Genomic DNA, 22,905 nt, shown 5'->3' with positions numbered 1-22,905 from the left:
AGATATTTAATGCAAATCTAGTAGGTTTGTGCTGGATCTGTGTGTAGCTCCATCCCCCATGCCATGCTGGACAACCATCTGTCAGGGATGCTTTAGGGTGGATTCCTGCATTGAGCAGGGGGTTGGACTCGATGGCCTTGTAGGCCCCTTCCAACTCTGCTATTCTATGATTCTATGTGGTAAACCATTGAATTGCAGGTGGAAAGCTTCCCTGCTACTCAGGCTGATCACTGCATCCTCCTGGGCAGGAAGAAGTCTGAGGCCCAGTTCGCACTATCACATGACTGAAACAAACCACCATGGCTTGTTGCAGCTGCCATGTGTGCTGACTGGTTTCATTAACTTTCCTCGCCAGCCGTGGGTTGTTATGACATCTGAACCCTGCGAGGATGGGTGGCTGCCGTGGTTGACAAACCACCCAGCAACCCTGCAACAGACCATGGGTTCTGGGTGTTTTGTTAAGCACTGCAGCCAGCCACCCTCACTGGCTTGGGACATCACAGCAAGTTTATTAGTGAAATCAGCCAGCATATAACCAGCACACGCAGAGTGGTGATGGTAACAAGCCACCATGGCTTATTGACTCCTTGTGTCGTGCAAACCTGGTCTAAGAAGGCTTTAATTAGCATTGTATACTCGTTGGGCTTGCCCTTATGGAGAAGGATTTCATATCAAAAAGGACTTTACCATAGTAAATGGTACACTACCAAAACACTCTCAATGATGTCTCTGCAGAGTTCACTGGCATTCCAGCCACTGTGAAGTTGGAAGACAGCACAGCTCCAGGCACTATTGTTACAAACTTCACTGTTGAATGTGTAAACTCCAGCGATACGCTCAGTGTAACCTTAGAGCCGAACGTCAGTCCTGCAGCCTCTTTTTTCAATCCTCTGAACATCTTATCCCCTGGCTCCTACCAGGTATGAGGGGGCTGTGGATTTGTGTCACATCGGTATAATACCTCTGAACGCCCTCAAGAGGGAAGCATTTCTAGCTATGGAGACACACAAGAGAACAGGGACACTTCCTTTCTGTGTCTTCCTGTTTAAACATCTCAGGGGAAATTTTGGTCTGGGCCTAGTGAGTAGACAATGCTGCTATTCTGCTTGACTGCAGGATAGAAGTTTGCATCCAATTGAGATGGAAACCTCTTGTGGGACTAGAATATTTAATAAATTATATCAATTAAACTTATCTAGAAGAACTGGAAGGATGAAATAGAATTATTGTTCATCAGTCTGGTGCCATGGAACACAGGTTTTGTTTAGCAAATTCTCAGGTTTACTACAAATAGCAGGAGATCCCCTTGATAGTTTCTTTCCTCTTAAAGCCTTTTAGAGGCAGCTTCCAATTACTGAATCTCATGTTTTGGACTTCCATCAGCTCCAGCCACCATGGCCAGTGATCAGGGTTGCTGAGAGTTGTCGTCCAGAATATCTAAGGGCATCAGGTTGAGGAAGGGTGGTCTAGACATACTGAGCCAGTCCAGCCTGCCTGATGCTTTCATTGTCTCTGTGGGATGGGCATTCAGAAGGCAGTTCAAAAGTTGTAGTAGTCACATGGAAGGCAGTGGCTGGTGGGCCGTACTTCCTGATGGTTGCTTAGGAAACTATGCTGAGGTACTTTCTTTTGGCTACCAGGTGAGCCTTAGTCCCAGTGCTGCCCTGGATGCCAAGCAGGTGAATCAGTACACCTTGACATACACTGCCCATTGTGGAACAGAAGTGGCTATGAGTGAACTCTTCATTCACGTAATCCCAGCAGACAGATTAGAGTGCAGCCGCAGACTTGGTGACATAGGTAAGCCTGTCTCAATTACCTCGATCCAGTTAGGGTTCTGGCATGTCCAGCCTAAGATAAAAGTGCCTTGGTGAGGAGAGTATACAGGACTGTGGGTGGAGTGGGGCAGGAGTGGAAGACGACCACCAGGCCCAGAGTGGCAGTGAATTCTCCACTGGCCTGGAGCACGTCCTCCATGACACAGGAAGGTCTCCTTTGGGCAAGAATAGCCAGGTAGACTACAATGGTGACTACAGAATTGCCATTAAGCCACTCAGCATGCTGGGACAGGGGTGGCCACTTATGGCCTGCAACTCACATCAGCTCTAAATGTTTTGGCCTAAACTCCCATCAGCCCTAGCAGTTGTGAGGGATGATGGGAGTTCTAGGTCAAAACATATAGAGAGCCACAGGTCCCTCTAGCACAACCATGTGCTAGAGGGAAGAGACTCTGGGGCTGCTTAACCTAGTGGGGATCTCAGTCAACGAAGGGCTCCGGTACTCAACGACTAGAGTTTAGCTGCATTCATTCCTCTCCTTGCTGCAGGACTGGTCCCATTAAAAGTTCCAGAAAATTTTAGTCCTGGAGGTTTTATCTACCACACTGTCCTGAGGGAGCCGCGCACAGGCAGCTTGAACGTAAGCACCATGGTTGTGAGGGGAAAGCAGGAATATGCTCAGGGAAGGATTTATTACCACAAGGGAAGGGTTACTGGCAACAGGTGGAGAGTGTGTTCTGGGAAAAGGAATTTTCTAATGGTGTCCCAGGCAGAGGGAGGAGACCGGCATTGGGGGATGGGGTGGTCTCGTTTAACATCTTCCCCAGCTGACTTTACCTTCTCCCCCCTCCGCAACAGTACACCATTGAGAATAATGATCTGTCTTTGACAATCAATTCTGTTGGAGCCGTGCAGGCACCTGCCACAGGTTTCAGTCGTGAGCATGCTGGAAAGGTGCGTACACCCATGTTTACCTTACCCATACTTGCGCTTGGCCAACGCTTCCTTGCCGTCCTATTGCAGTGAATGTTGTTCCGTTCCCAGGCATGTCCCTCCCCACCTCTGTGTCTCCTATCAGAAGTGTTCACAGGAGGAACTGCTGCTTGCCTGTGTGAAACAACTCTTGGGCCGCTAGGCTTCTGACCTCACCCCCACTTTTGTGCTGAGGGCTTTAGGCTTTTCCAGCCACATCTTCCTAATGCTCCTCATTTCAGGGATAGGAACTGCCCTTTCCTGTTCGTGGAGCTTCAGTCTTCCCCATTCAGGTCTCCCTTGGACCCAGCAATGTACTGAAAGGCTGCTTTAGATTAGCCCCATCTGGCTGCTGGCAGATTCGTCGTACATTATTTCCCCTGCAGACCTTCTCAATGAAAATTGTGGTCAAGGACAGCGGTGGGAGAAGCTGCCGCATACCTCTGTCAGTCGAGGTGCTGCCTGTTTATCATAACCAAGTCAACTTCACGTGAGTTGGGAGAAGGGAGGGCGGAGGGCGACCCAAAGTCTCTTGGACTCCGATTTCCCTTTTCCATAGACCTGGAGTCTAGGCTGCCAGCAGGTGGGACTGGACCAAGATATTTTGACCCACTTGGAGACTGCACTGCATCATAGGAAAGGCAGGCTCCAGAATCCCTTGCAACAGGGGTGTTGAACTTCTTTTGGCCCGAGGGCTGAATTCCATTTTGGAGAAGCTCTCAGGAGCCACATTCTGGTGGAAGGTGGAGCCAAAATCAAAAGGACTTGCCCAGTCCAGAGCGCATGCAGAGCCCATCCATTTCCTGCACTCCCTCCTGCCCCCACCATGAACTTGAGCCATGCCCTGGTGAGAGGGGAAGCCCTGACAACCTTTAGAGAAGCCAAGGCAGAACCAAGAAGCAGCCTGCTGGGAACCCCAGCAATGTCACTTTTTCTACTCACATCCCTTCAACTGGTGTGCCAGATAGGCTGCTGCTCACCAGTGGCTGCCAATGCCTGGAGCAGGGACAAGCCAAGAGATCTGGACTTTTCAGCTGAAACCAAATGAGCAGAGATGATTCACCTACAATAAGGAATGTGCAGGACCTCATCTAGTGTCAGGTCAGGCTTACTGCCTGTTCTGCCTTGTGGGCCTTGGAACACACAGACTGAGCAGTGCAGAGGGTGGTCCTCTCTGAAACACTGCCAACCACTGCTTGGACCATCACACCCAACTTCAAGCTCTCTGAAGAAGGCATGGAGCTAGGAAGGCCGCTGGAGGCCTCCTTTTCAGGCCATGCATACTGCTAGAGTATGCATTGGGCAGCCAAGACGCAAGCTCCCATCTCTCAAGATGGCTCCTTGCTGGCCTGTTTATGCTCCTACCTTATCCTAGTGTAATGACCTGGAACCAGGAGTTGACAGAGTGGGCAATGGTGCTTGGCAGACTCCTGACTCAAGCGGGAAGGATTTATGCTGTTTCCTTCATGATTCAGGGCATCATCGGTAGCAGTATCTGTACTGGAAAATACGGGGCCTCTCAAGGAAATTATAAAAGTCCAAGCCACTGGGAAAAATGTGCTGTACCAGATCATCTCTGGAGACACAACCTATTTCACCATTGATTCAGGTAAGGGGAAGTCCCGGAGGGTGGCATAGTAGGCACACAGTGCCTGGAAGGACTGGGACTTCTGGGGTGGTCAGCAACAACTGCCTTCAAGCTAACTCAGCCTTCTGGCCCTCAAGGGGCTGACTGATCCCAGCCTCTCTTGCCTGCCTGCAGAGATGGGCGTCATCAAGAACACGTACAACCTCAATCTGAAACGCAATCCAGGCTTAGCCCAGACCCTTCTGTTGGTGAGGGCCTATGACATGTCCCATCCCATGATCAGTGCCAACATCATGGTTAACATCACTGTAAAGCCGCACAACCTGCAAGGACCCTTGTGCAGCCCTGCTATATATGTGTAAGTCTCCGCAGAACAACAGTGTGTCTTGCAGCAGCTTGAGCTTAAAAAAGTATAGTTACAGTGCCAGACAAGGGTCTCTCCCTACCTACAGAGGGCTGTGTGTATGTGTGTGTCATTTAGTAGTTACAGCAGTATTCAGGGTGTTAGGAGGATCCATGGGTAGTAACTCACAGTCTCAAAAGTGTTTCCAGATTAGGCTTTTATTTCACAATCAACCCGTCTCATGGTCAAAACAGGCATTGCTTTAAAGACGTATGTAGCAGCTGTGTTCCCCCCTTTTTAATCTAGAATAGGCACAAGGGTCCTGATCTGTATTGGTTCCCTAGCATGGGAAATGGGAGACTTTAACCTCCTCCCACTATGGCCCTGATTTCATTGGGGAGCCCATGCCTGCAATATCTATTGCAAAATAAAGATCTATTTGCTTTATGGGTCACAATTTTTTCAACAGAGATTGCAGGCTCCTCCCTATCCAGATGTGACTCATAGCGGGAGGAGGGTTAAAGCCCCTATCCTCCATACTAGAGGCTCAATGCAGATCAGCCCCCTTGCGCTTACTCTAGAGTAAAAATGCTTTAAAGGCCCCTACCCCCCTCCAATCAGGGACCTCATCTGGATCAAGCCCCCTGTATCTACAATGCAAATGGGGGAGACGTGGCTGGTAACTACAGCTTTAAAGTAATGTCTGTTTTGGCCCTCATTCATGGAATTTTAGGGGAGGTCCAGATGACCCCTTCAATTTGTAGCTCTCTTGTGCTTTTCCATTGCATGTTTTTTCTTACCAGAAGAAAACCCACAGATGAAAAAAAGATGGAATAGCTGCACAATGCCGTTTGATTGTCAGCATTAGGAGCCCTCTGTCTGGAAGCACTCCTAGTTGGGCCTAGGGGGTTGTCTTCAAGGTGCCAGGTTGGCGCCACCTCCCTCGGAAACCCTGCTCTCCCTCTCCCGGGATGGCATCGGATAATGTCGATGCCGGGGCAGGGAGCATGGGGTTTCTGGGCGGCCAGCCAGGTACTGGAGCCACCTCCGCCTTCTTCCTGGTGGAAAGCGACCAATCTCTGCTCGCCTTCCACCAGGCACCACCCCCGGATTGCCCCAGAGGAACATCAGACACAGGAAACACCATGGTGACATCAGGGTGAATCCCAACTTCTTCAAAACGCAGCTTCACAGGAAATCCCCGTGGTGGCTTTGAAGCTGCGCCTGTCTTGTCTAACTGATGTAGCGCAGATGCGTAGCCATAGCATGGCTTTCCCTGAATATAGACAGCCCTTAGGAGTTATACAAGTGGTTGGGAGGGAAAACAGAGCTGCCTGAATAGCTAATGTGTTAAAGCCATCAGAGCACAAGGACGGGGCCTTCTTTCAATTACCCTCAAAGCAAATTAATACCAGTGCCCCCATTGCGAAGACTTGATATGCCAGTGTCAACAGCAGTCTGATCTAAGAGTCACAACAGGGTGAATGATGGAAGGGAGAGACATTTTCCCCATTCACCTTTTCTCTCCTTCTGTATCCTCTACAAACACACACTCTTGTGGCTTTGATGACTGCTTCACCCCAGGGCTACAATTCCAGAGACGACCCCCAACGGGACAACCCTGCCGCCACTGGGTCTGTCTTGTGTTGGTGCAGCAAATGGCAACCGTAGCCTTCACTACAAAATAGTCAACCAGAGTCCACCCTACAGCTTCCGAATGGAGGGCGCAGATCTGAAGGTGAGCCCTTGGGATGGGTTGCCATCTCCAGCCTTGGATTCAGGAATCCAAACTATCCTGTCCTTCCGCCTGATACTATCTAGGGGTGATAGGGTTGTTCTTTTAATGGGCTTACGGGGTTGGGGTGGGCTTTAGATGGCCATGTGTATTCCTTCAGTTGTGAAGCACGTAGCCAATATTTCTCTCCTCTCCTTCCACACTGCTCCCACTACCGTTCTGTACTTTACAGCTGCTTTTGCATTCCTGATACGTTACAGAAAAACCAAACCCCTCTTCACCAGCCCGGATAAAAAGAAATACTCTAGGCATGTGCAGTTTTGCATCTTAAACTCACTTAAATTATAGCACCATCATGATGACAGGGATATTATTTTATTTATTTCACTCTTTTTCTCTACCGCCGAATAACCAAAGCTTTCTGAGTGATTTGTAACAAAAATGGAGTGCCTTGATGCTAAAAACATTACTTGAGAATAAGCACCATTTTTTTTGTAGAAAGAGATCATATAGTACCTGTAACCATGTATATATCTGGCCTCCTACCTCCACCCCTTATAATTAAAAGAAAAAGAATAAAGGATGCTGTGGGTGAGGGCATCAGCCCTATGGTGCCCTAATATGCCCATGTCAGCTCAGGTGCTGACACTGGGGTCTGTCTAAATGCTCGGAAAGCCCTCATCTATTATACGACGTAGCTGCAATCGCGCACCCACCCTGGGGCTTTCTGCTGAAGCTGCAGAGGAAAAAGTTGGGGACTTAACCTGACTTTTTTCTCCAGAGTGAGGAGAGGATGTACAAGATGACATCAAGACAGCCCAAAAGACTCGCTCTGGAGTTGCAACAGAGGTGTGGCTGGGCAGTGCATGGTGGAAGGTCACTTGTGATTGGTCGCTTTCCACCAGGAAAAGGGCGGGGGCAGTTCTGGTCTCTGGATGGTGACCCAGAAACTCCACGCTCCCTCCTTGGCATCAGGATTACCCGATGCCACCCCGGGGGAGGGAAAATGCGGGGTTTCCAAGGGAGGTGGCGCCAACCTGGTGCCGTGAAGACACGGGTCTGTGCCACTGCTCTCTGGGTGGTCATTTGGGGCATAGGGGTGTGCAGCACATTTCATTAGGATATGTACCCAGGGAATTTTATTTTTTTTAATCGTAAAGGACATTTTTATTCATGTATTTATTAAAAATTGTATACACTGATGCCTTACTATGCATTTGGCTTGCCAGACTGTGGGAGGGCCATTGCTGATGAGGGGAGGATTGAAGAGATGCTTATTGCTTGAGGCATTAGGGTGTGCCTGGGCACACCCCTTGCACACACCTATGATTTGGAGGGCTGGGCTGCAGCCCTCCACATGTTAGCCCCAAGGTCCAGCCCAGGTTGCACCACAGAGCTTGTCATATTTCCAGACTGAAGCATCTTTCTTTGGTACAGGATGCCATTCGCTTCAGTTGTGTCATTGGGCTTTAGTGCCTGTGGATTAATGGCCAAAGTGTTCTGACCTTTCTGTGTTTGGTCCATGCCAGGTGAACTCCACTTTGGACTGTGACTCTGTAACCATGGCCAGCCTTAAATTCCAGTACCGAGCCACCATCCTGGTGATGGACGATGGAAGTCCCCCACGAACCAGTGAGTACCACCCTGTCCAACAAGCAGTGTTTGGGCTTGGCCTTTCCTTGACGCTGAACATAGGAGGTCATGGACAAGTGGGATTTCTGCGGAGTCTCCAAAAGAGCAGCTTGCTGTACATTAAGGCAGGATTCAGAGAGGAGAGGTGATCTCCCTCGTGGTAGGAGTCCAGCTGAACAAAATATCCATTGGAGCTCTGCTGGCAAAAATAAAACAGTTGTGCTAACTATGGCTGTTGTCTGAACTTGGGGAGAAATTAGTTCTAGTATCCAGTGAAGTGCACGTTTGAGGCAGGGGTATACGCTGTGTTTCTTCTTTTAAATTAATTCCAATTCTGCATCAAGATTGCTGAAATTCTAGGCCCCACATTTTCTCCCTGTTTATTTTTGCCCTGACCAAGGGGATTGTCTACAAAATATATTAGGCATCCACAGTATTTGAAAGAGCTTGTTTTCGATATGTTTCATAAGTAGTTGAGTTTTGGTTTATAGTAGAAGATGGTTCTATCTATTGATTTACACACACACACACACACACTCCGTTTCAGGTTCAGGGAGTTTTACTAGACACTTTCAAGCCTATCTTTGGAGCCCAAAGGACCAGAACCTTGGGTGTTTTTTTTTTTTTTTTTTTGAGAGAGAGAGAGAGATGCATGCAGCTCCTGCCAAAAATCCCTCTTCACCCCAACAGTTAAAGCTGCAGGAGCCCTGCTCTCTTTTGTATCTGGTCATACCAGGCAGGGATCCTGCAGCTTTACTGTTGTGATGAAAAGGGAATTTCGCCAGGTGCTGCATGCATAAAAATGACACCTGCTGAACTTCCCTTTTCAATACAACTGTTAAAGGTACAGGAGCCCTGTCTTCCTTTCCATATGGTCACCCTAGGACTAGGACCATCTCTCTTCATAAGGGCCAGCAATTAGGAATGGCTGGGCTTGCAAACAGTCCCTTCCTTTCAGGCTGTTGGTCACAGAGGGAATGTATTTGTGCTAAATTGCAATCCATATTCCTCTTCTGCACAAACCTGAAGAGGCAACAGGGCGCGGTCGACATTGACCTCCCATCTTCTAGCAGACAGAATAGCAAATACTGATGGAGTGACCAATCCTTCTGTTGCATTTTTCATGTGCCTTGAAGGGTTTCATTCCAAAAGCATTTCAATGAGGAAAACTGTTGTGTCAGAAGAGGCCCCCTCCAGGCTGAACATTTTAGTTGCCTGATCATGCACACTGACTAATGAATGATCAATAGATAAGCTGGCTGCAAACTGATGAAGGAATTGCTCGACACTGAGCTTGGCTTTTCTAGAGCGAGGGTGGGCAGAAAGTAGATCTCCAGATGTTTTGGTCTCCCAGCATTCCCCATGCTGGCAGGGGTTTCTGGGAGTTCAAGTCCCAAACATCTGGAGATCTACTTTCTGCCCACTCCTGTTCTAGAGCAACTTTCACCAAACTGGTGCGCTCCAGATGTGTTGGACTGCAACCCTCACCTTTGGCCATTCTGGCTGGGAATGAAGGGAATTGCAGTCTAACACATCTGGAGGGCACCAAATTGAGGGAGGCTGTTCTAGAAATGTTAACAGAATGGGTTATGACTCAACCAAGGGTGTAAAGACCTAACTAGAAAGAAGTACTTTTAAGTTTAGTAGATTTCAACGGAAGTTATTTAAACACCTGCTTAACTCATCAATTGAAATCAACTTGGGGGCTGTCTATACGTGGGGAAAGCCCCAGGGTGGCTCTCCAGTGGCGCTGTGTTGTTTATATGACGCAGAAGCCACTGTGGAGCCATCCCAGAGCTTTCTCCCGAATCTCTGCAATAAAAAAGTCAGGGACTTACCCCGATTTTTTTCTCTGGAGCAAGGCGATGATCTGCCATCTGTCACCGCTACAGAGTCGCAGTGAAGGTATGGCTGGGCAGTTGGTGACCCCTGATTGGTCGCCATCTGCCCAGACAGGGTGCTGGGGGCAGGCCAGCAAGCTGAATGGCTGCTGGAACACCTACATGCTTTCTCCAGGGTGGGGAGAAGGAAACACTTGGCAGGGAAAGGCCCACAAGGTAAGGTGTTGGGGGGAAACGGGGAGGGATGCACGGACACACAGCACTGTTCATGCTGTGCCATGCGGTGGCGCAGCAGAGCATAGGGCGACAGTGCATGGGGCGGCGGCAGCTCCTCCTTCGATTGATGGATGCAAATCTTGCGCTCGCTCCGTGCCATGGGGACAACCCCACAAGAGCACAAGCCCGGGGTTTTGGGAGCTCGCGGCGCCATTGCATTGTCGTCAAGACAGCCCCAGAGTTTCTGCTTACTTTTGATTGGTTTGCAGCCCAGGGAGCAAACAACCACCAACTATTATATAGCATAAATGCTGTCGTTAAGCAATGAAGAAAATATCTGAAGAGGCTGTGGAAATTCTATAAATCACCTATCTTTTAGTCATGGCTGATTGGCAAATGATTGGGCTTTTATCAGTAGCATCAGGAAGAAGAAAAAAGTCTGAATTATTTGTCACAGAACCAGTTACCAGAGCATTGACAGCTAATGACAGAGAATGTTTTAAAATGTTCTCTTGACAGAGAACATTTCAAGCAAAACAATCAAAGAGCAGGCTGTTGGCTGATGCTGATTTGACCTTAGAACATGCCGCACAGACTGGTACGTGAAGGGAGATATTTACTAAGCAAATTTGCCATGGACAAGCAACAACTGCCTGTGATCTGTGCCAAAAAAATAAACAGGAGATCAAACAGAAAGCCCAGATTAGACCACCCTCAAAGGGGACACATACTTCACACTGCAAACAACAACTGATTTCAGGGCAAACCCTGTCATGATGGAAATAATAAAAATATGCAAACATGGGAATTGTACCAAGAATTGGCTTGATTTTTTATGATCCATTTAACATGAATGCGCGGGGGAAATTGAGCAATTTGCAGAAATCTGTTCCCAGTGGGTTTATGTCCAGCGAATATGACTTATAATTGCAAACGTTACGTATGTACAGCAACTGGGCAGATTGAAGGGCATCATAGCAGCAAGTAAGACCAGAGCAGTGAGCTCTTTGATTTGGTTGTTGCCAGAATCTGGCCCATCCCCAAAGGTATACTGGCTCAAACTCCATGTGATGGTGACTACCTGTTTCCTTAAGCCTGAGGCTATCCCGATCACATACCAAGCAGTGTTTAGGTGGCCCATTTTTTGAGCAAAAGGTGTGTGTGTGTGTGTGTGTGTGTGTTGAACTCCTCCTCACATGGCTTACTTCCTTGCAGCCTCTCTCACAATTTCATTTTTCCCCAGTTGGAGGGAGATGCTACAGCAGAGTATAGAATTTCAGGCCCAGTCGAAGAATCCCAGTCTGCCCATCAGGGTTCCTCAGAAGCCATGCCCCTTTTCCCTGGCCTCACCCTTTCCCCCCAACTACTAATTGTTTGATAGTTTCCCGGCTTTTGTGCAGTTTCCTCCTATTTTAAGGGAGTCTTTACATTAAGGGGAAATTGCATTACTTACCCGGGGTGTTTGTGCTTCCTGCTTTTTGACGTAGTTGTTATGAGCTGCATTACATGGGTGGAGAGGGGCGACCACATGGTTCAAATTGAATACTTCTCTGTTCAGTTCCACTGAGACAGTGCCATCTAGTGGTGGGAGATCCTGCTTTTTTCAGAATGTTACCACTTTACAAGTGGTTCTTTTCATGGCGGAATTTCCAACGGATACCTCCGGAGATGTCCTGGTCATTGACGACGTCATGTGAAAGACCCACAAACTTTCTTGAGTGCCTAGGAAATGCCTAGGAATTAGTTCCTGACAATAAGAGCTTTATGCTAAAATATGCTGGTATGTTTAGTTCTTTTGGCTCCACTCCTTTTACCAACAGCCTCGCCCACCACTGGAATGTGATCCTTGGGCTCTTCTCTGAAATGGAATTTGGCCCTCAGGCTGAAAGAGGTTCTGCACCCCTGTGCTACAGAGAAGAAAGCATTAAAACTGGGGAGCCCCCCTTTCACCCACACATCCTGTTTGCTCTAAAAATCAGACTGCACTTCCTCACCTCACTTTATAGGTAGGCCTGGATTTAAACCTACAGGTCTGCAGCAGCTGTCTTGTACATTTTGAGTCTGGCCTGCGACGTATGATGATGTAGGCTGGCTGCTCAGTTACTAACCAATAGTTAGCCGGTGCCTGCTGAAACTTCAGCCACCCTGGCTTCTTGGCCCTCTCTCTGCGTGTTTTGCAGCCAGCGTGCCTGTGCTGGTGACAGTGACCCCAGTGAATGAGTACCCCCCGGAATGCTCGCCACAGATCTTTAGCATTGCAGAAAACGTTGGCTTTGGAAGCTTCGTTGGAAGGGTCAACGCCACCGACCGAGACTATCCTTTCAACTACACTGAATACAGCATCCCGGATGCAGGTGCTCTCTCCCCTTTCTACATTGGACGTCGCTCAGGTAAAGAATGGACATCTCTGCGTGTGCTCCCCACTGGTATGGCCTCCTCATAGCTCCATCCCCAGCCTTTCCTTTCCCACTTGTCTCTAGGTCAGCCTTCCCCAACCTGATGCCCTACAGTTGTTTTGGACTACAACTCCCAGCATTACAGACCCTTGGCCATGCTACTTGAGGCTGATGGGAATTGAAGTCTAAAACATCTGGAGGGCAGCAGAAGGCTCTCTTGGGTCATTCTTCACCCCTTGATTCATCTAGACTTTGCCTCTAAGGGCGCAGTCCTACTGGATCTGCCCTGGAACTCATAAGCCTCTGAACTCGGAGGTTTACAAGACTCCAATGCAGAGTGGGAGGCGCAAGGCACTTCCCACTCTGCATTTTAGCGAGACAGGCATTTTCGCCTATCTAGTGGAGGCATTGGAGAGAGGGGGTGGGGCAGGCTGAGGATGGCTGGGGGAGGCTTGGATACCTGCATCCCCAGTCTCCTCCGCTCCCTTCCCCTCTTTGCCCACCGACATGCCCCCTTTCACCCTTCTGCAAGCTTGCTTTTCTGAACACGTAGAAGTAGACGGTGTGGTCCTTTCCACAGCAGCTGCGAAAGGGTTGGGAGCAGGGAGCTCGGATCCCTGAGTCTGAGGTCGTAACGGTGGCTACAGCCTCAGGTCCAGGAATCTGAAATGTCCCATGTCCCCCAGACGCTGTCTAGGGCCCATAGGATTGCTCCGTCCCAGTAATTCCAGAAGAGATTTTATTGCGCCATTGGCCTGCCTCATTCACAGGGCCCGCATGAAGGGTAGGTGTGGAGAGGCACTTGCCAAGGGCCCACACCCCAGCAGGGGTCCCTGGACTTGCTCCTCCACCATTACAACCTGCTTGTTCTCCTGCTTCTCGTTCTGGCCCAGACAATGGTGGTGATGGGAAGGAGGAGCGGTAGATGCCAGTGGCTACCTGCCCTCTGGCTGGCTGCCCTCAAGAAAACGGGTGATAGCAATGATGAAAAAGAGGAGAAGGAGCAATGACAGGTGGTGAGAAGGTAGATGTACTGGGAAAGGGGGCTTATTGAGTGTATCTTGACCACGGCCCCTCAAAAACTTGGAGCTGGCACTGCTCATTCATAGAATTTTAGGGTGTGGGTGTGGGTGTCCAGATGTCATCCTCTTTGAATTTTACCCACCCATGTTTTCCTACCACTTTTCCATCTCTTTTCTCGCCACAAAAAATCTGTTAAGGAGAAAAAAACGGAAGAGCTACACACTTATTTATTTATTTATTTATTTATTACATTTTTATACCGCCCAATATCCAAAGCTCTCTGGGCGGTTCACACTGTTCACACTGTCTTCCAAATGATAGCGCTAGGAACTCTCCACCCCAAAGCACCCTAGTTTGGCCTCAAGCTGGTGGCTCCTTCCCCGCTCACAGCCAGGCTTGCGTTGTTTATAAGCATCATCAAACGGGGTGGGGGGGAATCGCGTTTCCCCACCGTTGCTTTTCTGTCCCACAATAGGGACGGTCAGCTTCCTCTTTTTTCTCATGTGGGAAAAAAGAGGAAGCAGCTACAACCACGTGGCCCATTCAGTGGGCGTTTTTATCCTGCTGCTTCTCCTGCCCACAGCAGGAAATGGTGACACGTTTTGCTACAGACGAAAAAGTTGGATTTTCCGGGTCTTTTTTTTTTTTTTTTTTACGGGAGAATGAGCAGAAAGGGCAGGAGACACACAGGAGGCAGACGGCGTCATGAAAAAGACCCATGAAAATCCGTGGGCGCCCAGCAACAAACACTCATCTGATGACGCTCTTAATACTGCAGCCGCCAACTCGTAGCCACTTCTGGGTTTTAACTTCGAAACGGAGCTTTCTTGCGGTGTGCTTTTACCGCCACTTTCCCATTTGCCCCGATGGCACCACGTTGTTTCTCCCTTTTGTCAGTGGTGGCTTCGGTTCGGGGGCGTTCCTAGGGGTGGAACTCAGTGCAAGGTAAGCCCAGGAACGCAGGGCGTTGGGCAGGGGGCAAGATTGACAAGCAGGATGGCCACCTGCTAACCCATGCTTCCTCGGGCTATTTAGATTTAGCATTCCTGACCCTCAGCAGTGATGCTGCAGGGTTTTGGGGGGAAGCAACTGCAAAGCAGTGGGGTATAGACACCCCCTTGGATTGTGTCCTGAGCCCCGGGCTTTGCCCAGGGCCAATCCAATAGGACTGCGCCCTTAGAGGCAAAGTCCAGATGAATCAAGGGGTGAAGGATGACCCAAGAGAGCCTTCCGCTGCCCTCAGATGGCTCTCCTTCTCTCCTCTGGGCCCCAGACTCCAGATCATTTCAGGGGTGGTTATTGGACACTCTTGAACTATCCTGCCCACATTCACTTCAAGGAGCTTGAAGAACAGGAGTGGGGATTCTAATCAGCATTGGCAGCCCTGAATATGGGAGTTGGAAGTATTTGTTATAACCAAGCAGTTTCCAGGAAGTGCAGAGGCACAAGTGAAAGTATGTTTCACAGGGGAGCTGTATGTATCGGGGCCACTGGACCATGAAAGAATGCCGTCGTATCGTCTGATCGTCCACCTAAAGGACCTGGATAATGATGCACCTCCTTCAGTGCCGCGCACTGGACAGTGTGTCATCACCATTAATGTGCAGGTAACTGGAATTGGGTGGGGAATGTGCAGTGATGCATAGTTCTGAAGGCCACTAGGGCACAGAACATAGCGTATGGCAGCCTTCCCTAAGCTTGTGTCCTCTAGATGTGTTGGACTACAACACCCATTATTCCCAGCCAGCATGTGTGCAGGATCCTGAACATGATCCAAACTGCTTTGTGCGAGCAGGGGTGTGTGGTAACCATTTTCTCCTGGGTTGTGGTCTTGACAAAAATTCAACTCCCACCCCGAAAAAGCTGCCTTTAGCCCCAGGAGTGGAGCTTCCAATGGTGCCCATGGATAGTTTTATGGGCAATAAAAAGGATCAACTCCCTTGAAGCCCCGTGTGTTAACACATCCTCATTCACTGGCTTCGGGTGGAGTTTCACGCGGCGTCTGGTAAATGACCGATGCAGATAGTGATCTATCTGCCAAGTACTGTGTTCTGCAAACATCTGCTCTACTCTGTGCCATCCTTTGGTTCTTGTTTGGTTCCTGCAGCATGCTGTGCTCACAGGAGATATAATGGCTTATTTCCCATTTGGGGCAGCATGAGAAGCCCAGTGCCAGATGAAGACCCTGCCTGGGATCTTGCTTTTTGAGAATATTAGTGATAATTGCAAGTAGGAGAAGGGAGTTTGGGAATAGTCCATTCCAGAACCTCCATGCAGGTGTGCTGAGAAAGATGACCTATTTCCTTATCCGCAGAACGTGAATGACAACCCTCCTGAGTGTAAACCACCCTTTGAGCTGCATCACATTTATTCCACACGGGCTAGAACGATGAGCATCACAGCGCTGAAATGCACGGATAAGGATGAACTAAGTGAACTGATCTACACCATTGTTGGTGGTATGGAATGGATGAGGCAGAGCTCTAGGGAACAGATTTGGGCCAACGGAGAGCGCTTTTTCTTTTCTTTTTAGCCCCCGCATGGGTGTATGTGTGTGAGTTTAGAGGGGGAAGCAGCTGGGTGGGAAGGTTTAACCCCTCCACTGCTGCACCGTAATTCTGGTCCAGATTGGGGCCCTGCCCACTTGCACTAAAGTAAAGAAAGAAGTTAGGGTCAGAGACACACTACCCATTTAACGTAGAGTGTAGCGTAGCCTGAGAGGCTCAAATCAGTGGTCTTTGGTTCTGTGAAACTGCTGGAGGACAAAGGCGGATTTGGTCGGCATGGGCTGTGGTTATGGCAAGATGGCAGTGGTGAAGGGGCATCTCTGTGTGTGTGTGTGTGTGTGTTGATAATGGCAGCTCAGTGGGATGGTAAAGCTGGAGTCTCAAGTCAGGATTGAAGTAGCACAAGCCTCTGCAAAAGAAAGGACAACTACGGGTTGTGTATGTGACGAGAAACCCTGAGCACTTGAGGTGCTGTAATCACCGTTCCTTCTCTCCAGGGAACCCTGAGAACTTCATTTGGGTGAAGCTGGCTAGGGGTCTCTAATGTAATTCCCTCCACACCGTTCCCAGGAATCCTTGGGGGAAGCCACGGCAAATTAAACTGGCATAAAGCTGATACAGGTTTGCAGTGCAGAGGTGCCCCTTTTTGTCTTCCCCCCTCAGGCAACACAAATGGACGCTTTCGCATGGAACGTAATAATCTTTTCCATAACACCTTCTCTTACAACCATGATGGCATTTTTGACCCCCTCACCTTTGAGCTCCTGGTAGAAGTGACAGACAGCCGTAGTGCACCTCGCTTGAGCACCACGGCCACCATTATTGTTTATGTGACTCCTTGGACCACAACGGTGCCTACTACCACCATCACGACTACGGTGAGGGGACAGATACGGTCAGGAATCAATCTGCTTCCCTGGAGTTTCCACACTGTTAACTGGTGCTCCTGTGACAATGGAGCAACATCCGTTCCAGTGCCAACTCTTAAGGCAGACCACTGGGAATGTGTCCTTTAGTTTTTCTTAGGCAGCCACCACACATTTTCAGTCTCAAAGCTTCTCCCAATGAAAAGCGTCTTTACTCAGATGTAAGGGGTGGGTGGGGCTGCCAGCCCAAGCTCCCTTTCTCCAAGTAGTCAAGCCTCAGCCTGTCCTCTCCTTTTTTACTTCTCTTTAGCTTAAGGCCCGGTAATGTGACTCAAGCAGTCTAAGAAGACAGAAGGAGTACTCTCCTTCCAAATTGAGAGATGTGTATTTTTAAAGTATTATAATAAGGGGGACAAAGGAAAACAGGCAGATAACTTGTTGGTTGTTTTATGATGGTTTTAATTTTTGTGAACCGCCCAGAGAGCTTCGGCTATTGGGCGGTATAAAAGTGTAATAAATAAATAAATAAATAAATAAATAAGATACTTTGAAAATAAAAGAAACAGTTTAAAATTTGCTAGCCTACAGTAAGCACTTAGAGTAGGGGTGGGCAACTTGTGTCTCTCCAGGTGTTGTTAGACTGCAACTCCCATCATAGAATCATAGAATAGCAGAGTTGGAAGGGGCCTACAAGGCCATCTAGTCCAACCCCCTGCTCAATGCAGGAATCCACCCTAAAGCATCCCTGACAGATGGTTGTCCAAGGATGGTTGTCCAAGGATCAGCCCTAGGCAGCAAAGCCAATGGTGAGGGAGTTGGTGTCAATGGGAGTCTTTACATTAAGGGGAAATCGCGTTGCTTTCCCAGGGAGTTTGTGCTTCCTGCTTTTGGGTGCAATTGTTATGGGCTGCATTACGCGGGCTGAGAGGGGTGACTACATGGCTTGAATTGAATACTTCCTTTAAGACTGTGCCATCTAGTCGTGGAAGTTCCTGCTTTTTTCAGGATAGTGGTTCTTTTAAAGGGAGACATCCTGGTTGTTGATGACGTCTTGTAAAAGACCCACAAACTTTCTTCAGTAGCCAATCACGCTATTGAGTAGTGTGCAATAAATCCCTTGTTTAGAGAAGGCCAAAAGCTACTGAATGGTCCCAAAGTACTAACAGTGTCCCTATTGGCAGTTAAATGGCTGAGCAATTGGTTGAGCCATGGTTGAGCAGCTGATGGTTTAGCCACAGCCTGTACACAGTTATATGTCAAAAAAGGGAGAAGAGACTGAAACTGAATTCTGGCAAAGGCAGAATTAGAGAAATGTATAGTAGGCTTGAGGCTTAGCTGGAACCTAACAACTCAATTACTTCAAAGACTTTGTGAGCGTTCACGACTAGAACTTGGCTAGGCTGGCCTGGCATCTAAAAGGGCTGTGTAGTTCTGAATGCTTGAATTGCATTGTTGTGATTTCAGACAGTGCCCAAGAAGCCCATCATTCTGTACGGCACTGAGAGATACTGGGCACCAGATCCCTGGTTCGTGGTGGTTCTTATGCTCACTGGAGTGCTCCTCCTTTCTGCTCTGGGTTTGCTGATCTGGCGGCTCTGCTGGAGGTGAGTTTCCTGAAAAACCTGCCCATACATTTTTTAATTCCATCCCAACGACGGACTCAGCTTGGAAACCAGCAGGAGCACCGGCACATTCTGGGGCAGATCTGAAAAGTGACTTGGCTGCAATCAAAGATGAGCAATGCTCCACTAGAAAGAGCCTGATCTGGCCCCATAGAAGATGCTATCATGTCTCCCTCCCTGCTACCTTGAAAAACCTGAATGTTTGCAACCTACTGCATGCCCCCAAACCTTTCCCCCCTCCCGCCTTTCTGGGCTCAAGGAACATTGTGGCTCATTCCATACCCTCTCAGAACTCCCGGTATTTGGGCGTGGGGGCAGGTCTCTCCCCTTAAAATCTCACCCTTCTACTGTTCTTTGGATTCCAGGAAGGCACCAGGAGAGATGTCTCAGTCCCTACTGCAGAACAAGTAAGCGCCCCGGTTCTAAGCAGGACCCAGTGGATGTCAGTGCCATGAAGGGAGGGGGCTTTCCTCTGTTCAGACATTGTTTGCCCAGCATGGAGCAGGAGTGTGATGTCTCTGGAGGGAGCTTACATGAGGGCAGTATGTATGCGCTAAATTACAGCCTTCCCCAAGAGCTCCATCACACCAGTGATGTATCGCACACTCGCCATGCCTGGTGGTATGCGGTTTTGCAGCCTGGTACTCACATGACGTTGTCCCTGTCCTGCGCTCATCTCACCTCTTCCTCTCCATGTTTTGTTTCTTTTTGGAGCAGGGAAAGTCTGTTTTTCCCCCCTCCATGCGAAATAAATGTGCTCCTCCCTCCTGTGTATTGCTGTCATTGCATTCTATCCGACCATCCTGTTCTTTGTTGGGGTGTGTATGTCTAAGGGCGATCCCGCTAACAAAAGAGGAAGGCGGGGCAGTTCTCCACTCAACTGTGGAGGGGGAGGGAGAGAAGTCCCATTTAACTCTATGTTCTTACTCCTAAGTAGGCATGACTAGGGTTACATTTTCACCTTAAGAGAAATGTGGGAAATGCAACCTCCTTGCCCGCAGCTCCCTCATTTTTAAAGATATAGAGTTGAAAATTGGGACCTTGAGAGCCCTTAAGCAGAGCTTTCAGCTTGCCAACTTTGAATCAGATCAGTTCATACTTTGATTTTTTTAAAGGAATTCTTGTAATTCCCCCCCCTAAAACCCATTTCCTGATAGTCCACCAGTGCGAAAGTCCACCTGTTTGCATTTGTGAAGGATCAATTTTCCTTTCCTTTGATTTTATTTATTATTTATTTGCAGTATTTATATACCGCCCCCCATTAAAAATTTTGGAACAGTATACAAGATAAAATAAAATAAAAACAGAATAAAACATCTTAGAATAGATTTTTAAAAGAAGCAAAATGAAACAAGCAAATCAAACCTTCCCTCCCCACCCCCCACCCCGTAAACCTTTCTCAAGCCAAAAGGCAGCAACAGTCTCGGCCCATGTGCTCCCTCCTGCTTCCTACAAACGGCCTCCCTTCCTTGGAGTTTGTTTAATATGATCTTAGTGGAAAGTATAGTGTGTTGTTTTACCATAATTGCACAGTTTCAGGCTGCTGTACTATTGTACTTGGCAGAAATAAAGAAATGTTTTTTTTAAAAAATAATTAACTGCAGGAGAAAGGAGAATGTAGGGGGCGGGGCGGTAGATGTCAACGGCATAGTCGTGCTCCAGGTGAAAAGATACATGAGCTGAAAGAGCACAACAACACAGAGACGTGAAAGTGCCCAGCACTCGACTTGCTAAGGAAACAGAGGGGGAAACTGCAGATGAAAACCGGATAAAAAAAGGAGGTGTGATGGAGCTTTAAGCTGGTGTGCTCCAGAATGTTTTGGCCTGCAGCTCCCATCATCCCTGACTACTTACCATGCTGTCTGGGGCGGATAGAAGTTGTACTCTAAAATATACAAGGGCACAAGAATGGGCCTGCCTCAGCTGTCCAAAGCCTTTGCGGGCTAAACCTTGTCATCACACCCTAGTCCTCCTTGTAATTGGACTGGCGTACTGGTTAATAAGATATAGATCTTCCAGGCCATAATTTTTGTCTTTTGTTGGGCCTGGCAGACTCCCAGCAGAATGCTAATCGAGGACCCAGTTGTGATCCATGTCTTACATTCCACAGGGGCGACGGACTAGAAAGAAATTACATCGCGATCGAAGAGCCAAGCAAGGAGAAAGGGAAAGGTTCCGCTGAGGTGCTGAGCCTGGTATGGCAGGACCCGATTTGAATTTCCCCATCAGATTGTGCTTACAGTGCTACTGCATGCTGTTAATCTAGGGGTGGGGAACGGCTTTCAGCCCAAGAGTTAAATACCGTTTCAAAGTTCTTGGGCGTGGGTGGGTGGAGCCAAAGGGGCAGAGCCAAAAATAAAAAAATAAAATTTTAAAAAATGCCAGCATTTTGTTTTAACTAAACGCTCTTACTGCCATTAACTAAGCCTTTAGAAAGGCATTTCAAACTTTTAGAATGACCCCGTTCAGACGACATGAAAGCCACAGTGGTTAAGTATTTTGAACTTAAACTTAGTGTGTCGTGTGAACCATTCCTAGCCATGGTGGCTACATAACCACAGTTTAAACACGTTCATTAACCATTTGATGCAAAAGGTTTAACGGTCTAACCATGGCTTAGTGTGTTGTCTGAACAGGCCCAATGGGGAAAGAATGTGCAGAAGTGGTTGATGGTCAAGGGAAAGGGGGGAATGGTCACCTGGGGAACCCTGGAGGGCTGCATTTGAACCCCAGGAGGGCCAGATTTGGCCCATCGACCTGAGGTTCCCCACCATTGTGAGAATCAATTGGCCTTATCTTGTCTTGATTTTATACTCCTGTGCGTAGGGCATGTCTGGTGCCCATTTAGACTGCCTGCTTGGTGAAATAAGAACCCCAGACATGCTTGCCTGCCTCCATTTTGTACCCCCTTTTGATAGTTACAGTGCCTCCTGCTGGCAGAGATTAGAACAGAGTAACTAGAGCTTCTGGGTCCCCTTTTAGAAAACCATCAAACGGCAGAAGCTCTCACATGTTCTCTCATCCTTCCCAGCATGATAATCATGTGACACTGTCTCTTTTTCTCCTTCTTTCATTGTAGCAACATGACTTCGATGGCCGTGCTCAGGACCCTGGTCAGTTCAGTCTCCAGTTTGTTTTTTATATATTCATTTAACTCATTCTAAGGCGCGTCACTATTTTAACATCTAACCATAACATCAGCTGGGCACAATACATGCTATTTGTCTTACATTATTCGTCACATATGCTAGTAGATATAGGAGAGTTTGAGAGGAGACTGATGAATGTAAAAGAACTTTCACTAGCTATCGCTACTAATGTTCCTGTTTAAATTAATAGTCTTCCCGGCTATTATATTTCCCACCCAGAAATATGACTATTTGATGAATCCTGGTCTGTGGAGCATGTACTGACAAAAGTTATACAGGGAAGCCATGTTTTCATGAACCCGTCCATTTTAATAGCTTCTTTAAGCAGCCTCAAGCTGTATGGAGAAAGCATAGCAATTTGATCGATCAGTCTCTCAATGCATGCCCATGTCAATGTTTATCCCTCATCTAGAGCTGCATTCATTAGCAGGAATCTGAGAGATGCATTTGCTGTCACTTGTAATGTGCTCCTGCAGAGATGACATGTCATAGCGAGCAGCAGAGTCATAATATGTAACTGGCCTTCCTACACAGAGGGCAGCCTAATTTCCAGAAACCCTGATGGACTAACGCTGTTGTCATGCAGTGTAGATGCCTTCAAGATGCAATGGCTCCTGGGTGGAACTGCGGGCATGGATCACGGGAGGGGCCCTCAGGAGCATCCTGCTCTGCAAAATGACACAGAGCCAGGCCACATGGACCTCCATGTTTATAACTGAGATCACTGTCTATCTTGCCAGGTTCTCTAGAGCAGCCTTAACAGCCCAGTTCTCTCTAGATGCGTTGCACTTTAACAACTATCATCCCCAGCCAACACAGCCACTGTGTGGGGGCTGCATATGATGGGGGTTGTAGTATAACACATCTTGAGGGTGCCAGATTAGGCAAGGCTGCTCTACAATCAAAGATGCAGCTTTTCTCAACAGATGTTTTATGTAACCACATTGCATTCTCTAATCCAAGACCAACTGACCTGGGGTAGGCCTCCCTGGCAGCGTGGGCGTGTATAGTGAGGTTCTTGGTGGGCAGATGGAGAACTGGGGTTGGGCTGGAGAGTGGCTTAATGCTGTCCGTTGCTTTATGTCTCTAGTCACAGGCCAATATTACCTGTTTGACAGCAGCACTGGGGCACGACGTTGGGTGTGAGCATGGCCTGTTCCACCCTAAGGACAGCAGCACACAGACATGATGGAGAAGGAAGTGAAGAGCAAGCTTTCTGTACATCACCAATACTATA

At 48.3% G+C, this 22,905-nt stretch overlaps 2 protein-coding genes across 2 annotated transcripts in view; both read left to right on the top strand.

Annotated features, from left to right (window-relative positions):
- The window catches only part of AMT (aminomethyltransferase), a 200,878-nt gene that overhangs the window by 111,336 nt on the left and 66,637 nt on the right, over positions 1–22,905 (top strand). The window lies entirely within an intron of this gene.
- CDHR4 (cadherin related family member 4) lies at positions 696–22,814 on the top strand. The gene is made up of 18 exons (XM_063121572.1): positions 696–920; positions 1,641–1,800; positions 2,327–2,418; positions 2,637–2,732; positions 3,137–3,240; positions 4,226–4,359; positions 4,513–4,696; positions 6,266–6,419; positions 7,946–8,048; positions 12,286–12,495; positions 14,992–15,131; positions 15,839–15,983; positions 16,695–16,909; positions 18,362–18,501; positions 18,885–18,926; positions 20,630–20,714; positions 21,599–21,632; positions 22,759–22,814. Exons 1-18 carry the CDS (start codon positions 696–698, stop codon positions 22,812–22,814), a joined length of 2,319 nt encoding a protein of 772 aa, XP_062977642.1.

This window comes from Elgaria multicarinata, chromosome 3 (genome assembly GCF_023053635.1).
Source record: "Elgaria multicarinata webbii isolate HBS135686 ecotype San Diego chromosome 3, rElgMul1.1.pri, whole genome shotgun sequence".
NCBI classification, from domain to species: Eukaryota; Metazoa; Chordata; class Lepidosauria; order Squamata; family Anguidae; genus Elgaria; species Elgaria multicarinata.
This window is presented reverse-complemented; position numbering and strand designations above follow the sequence as displayed.

Coding starts and splice junctions, on each gene's coding strand:
- CDHR4 (XM_063121572.1), top strand. CDS start 696: ATGGTACACTACCAAAACACTCTCAATGATGTCTCTGCAGAGTTCACT. Junction 2,733..3,136: donor GTCGTGAGCATGCTGGAAAG/GTGCGTACACCC, acceptor TTTCCCCTGCAG/ACCTTCTCAATGAAAATTGT. Junction 6,420..7,945: donor TGGAGGGCGCAGATCTGAAG/GTGAGCCCTTGG, acceptor GGTCCATGCCAG/GTGAACTCCACTTTGGACTG.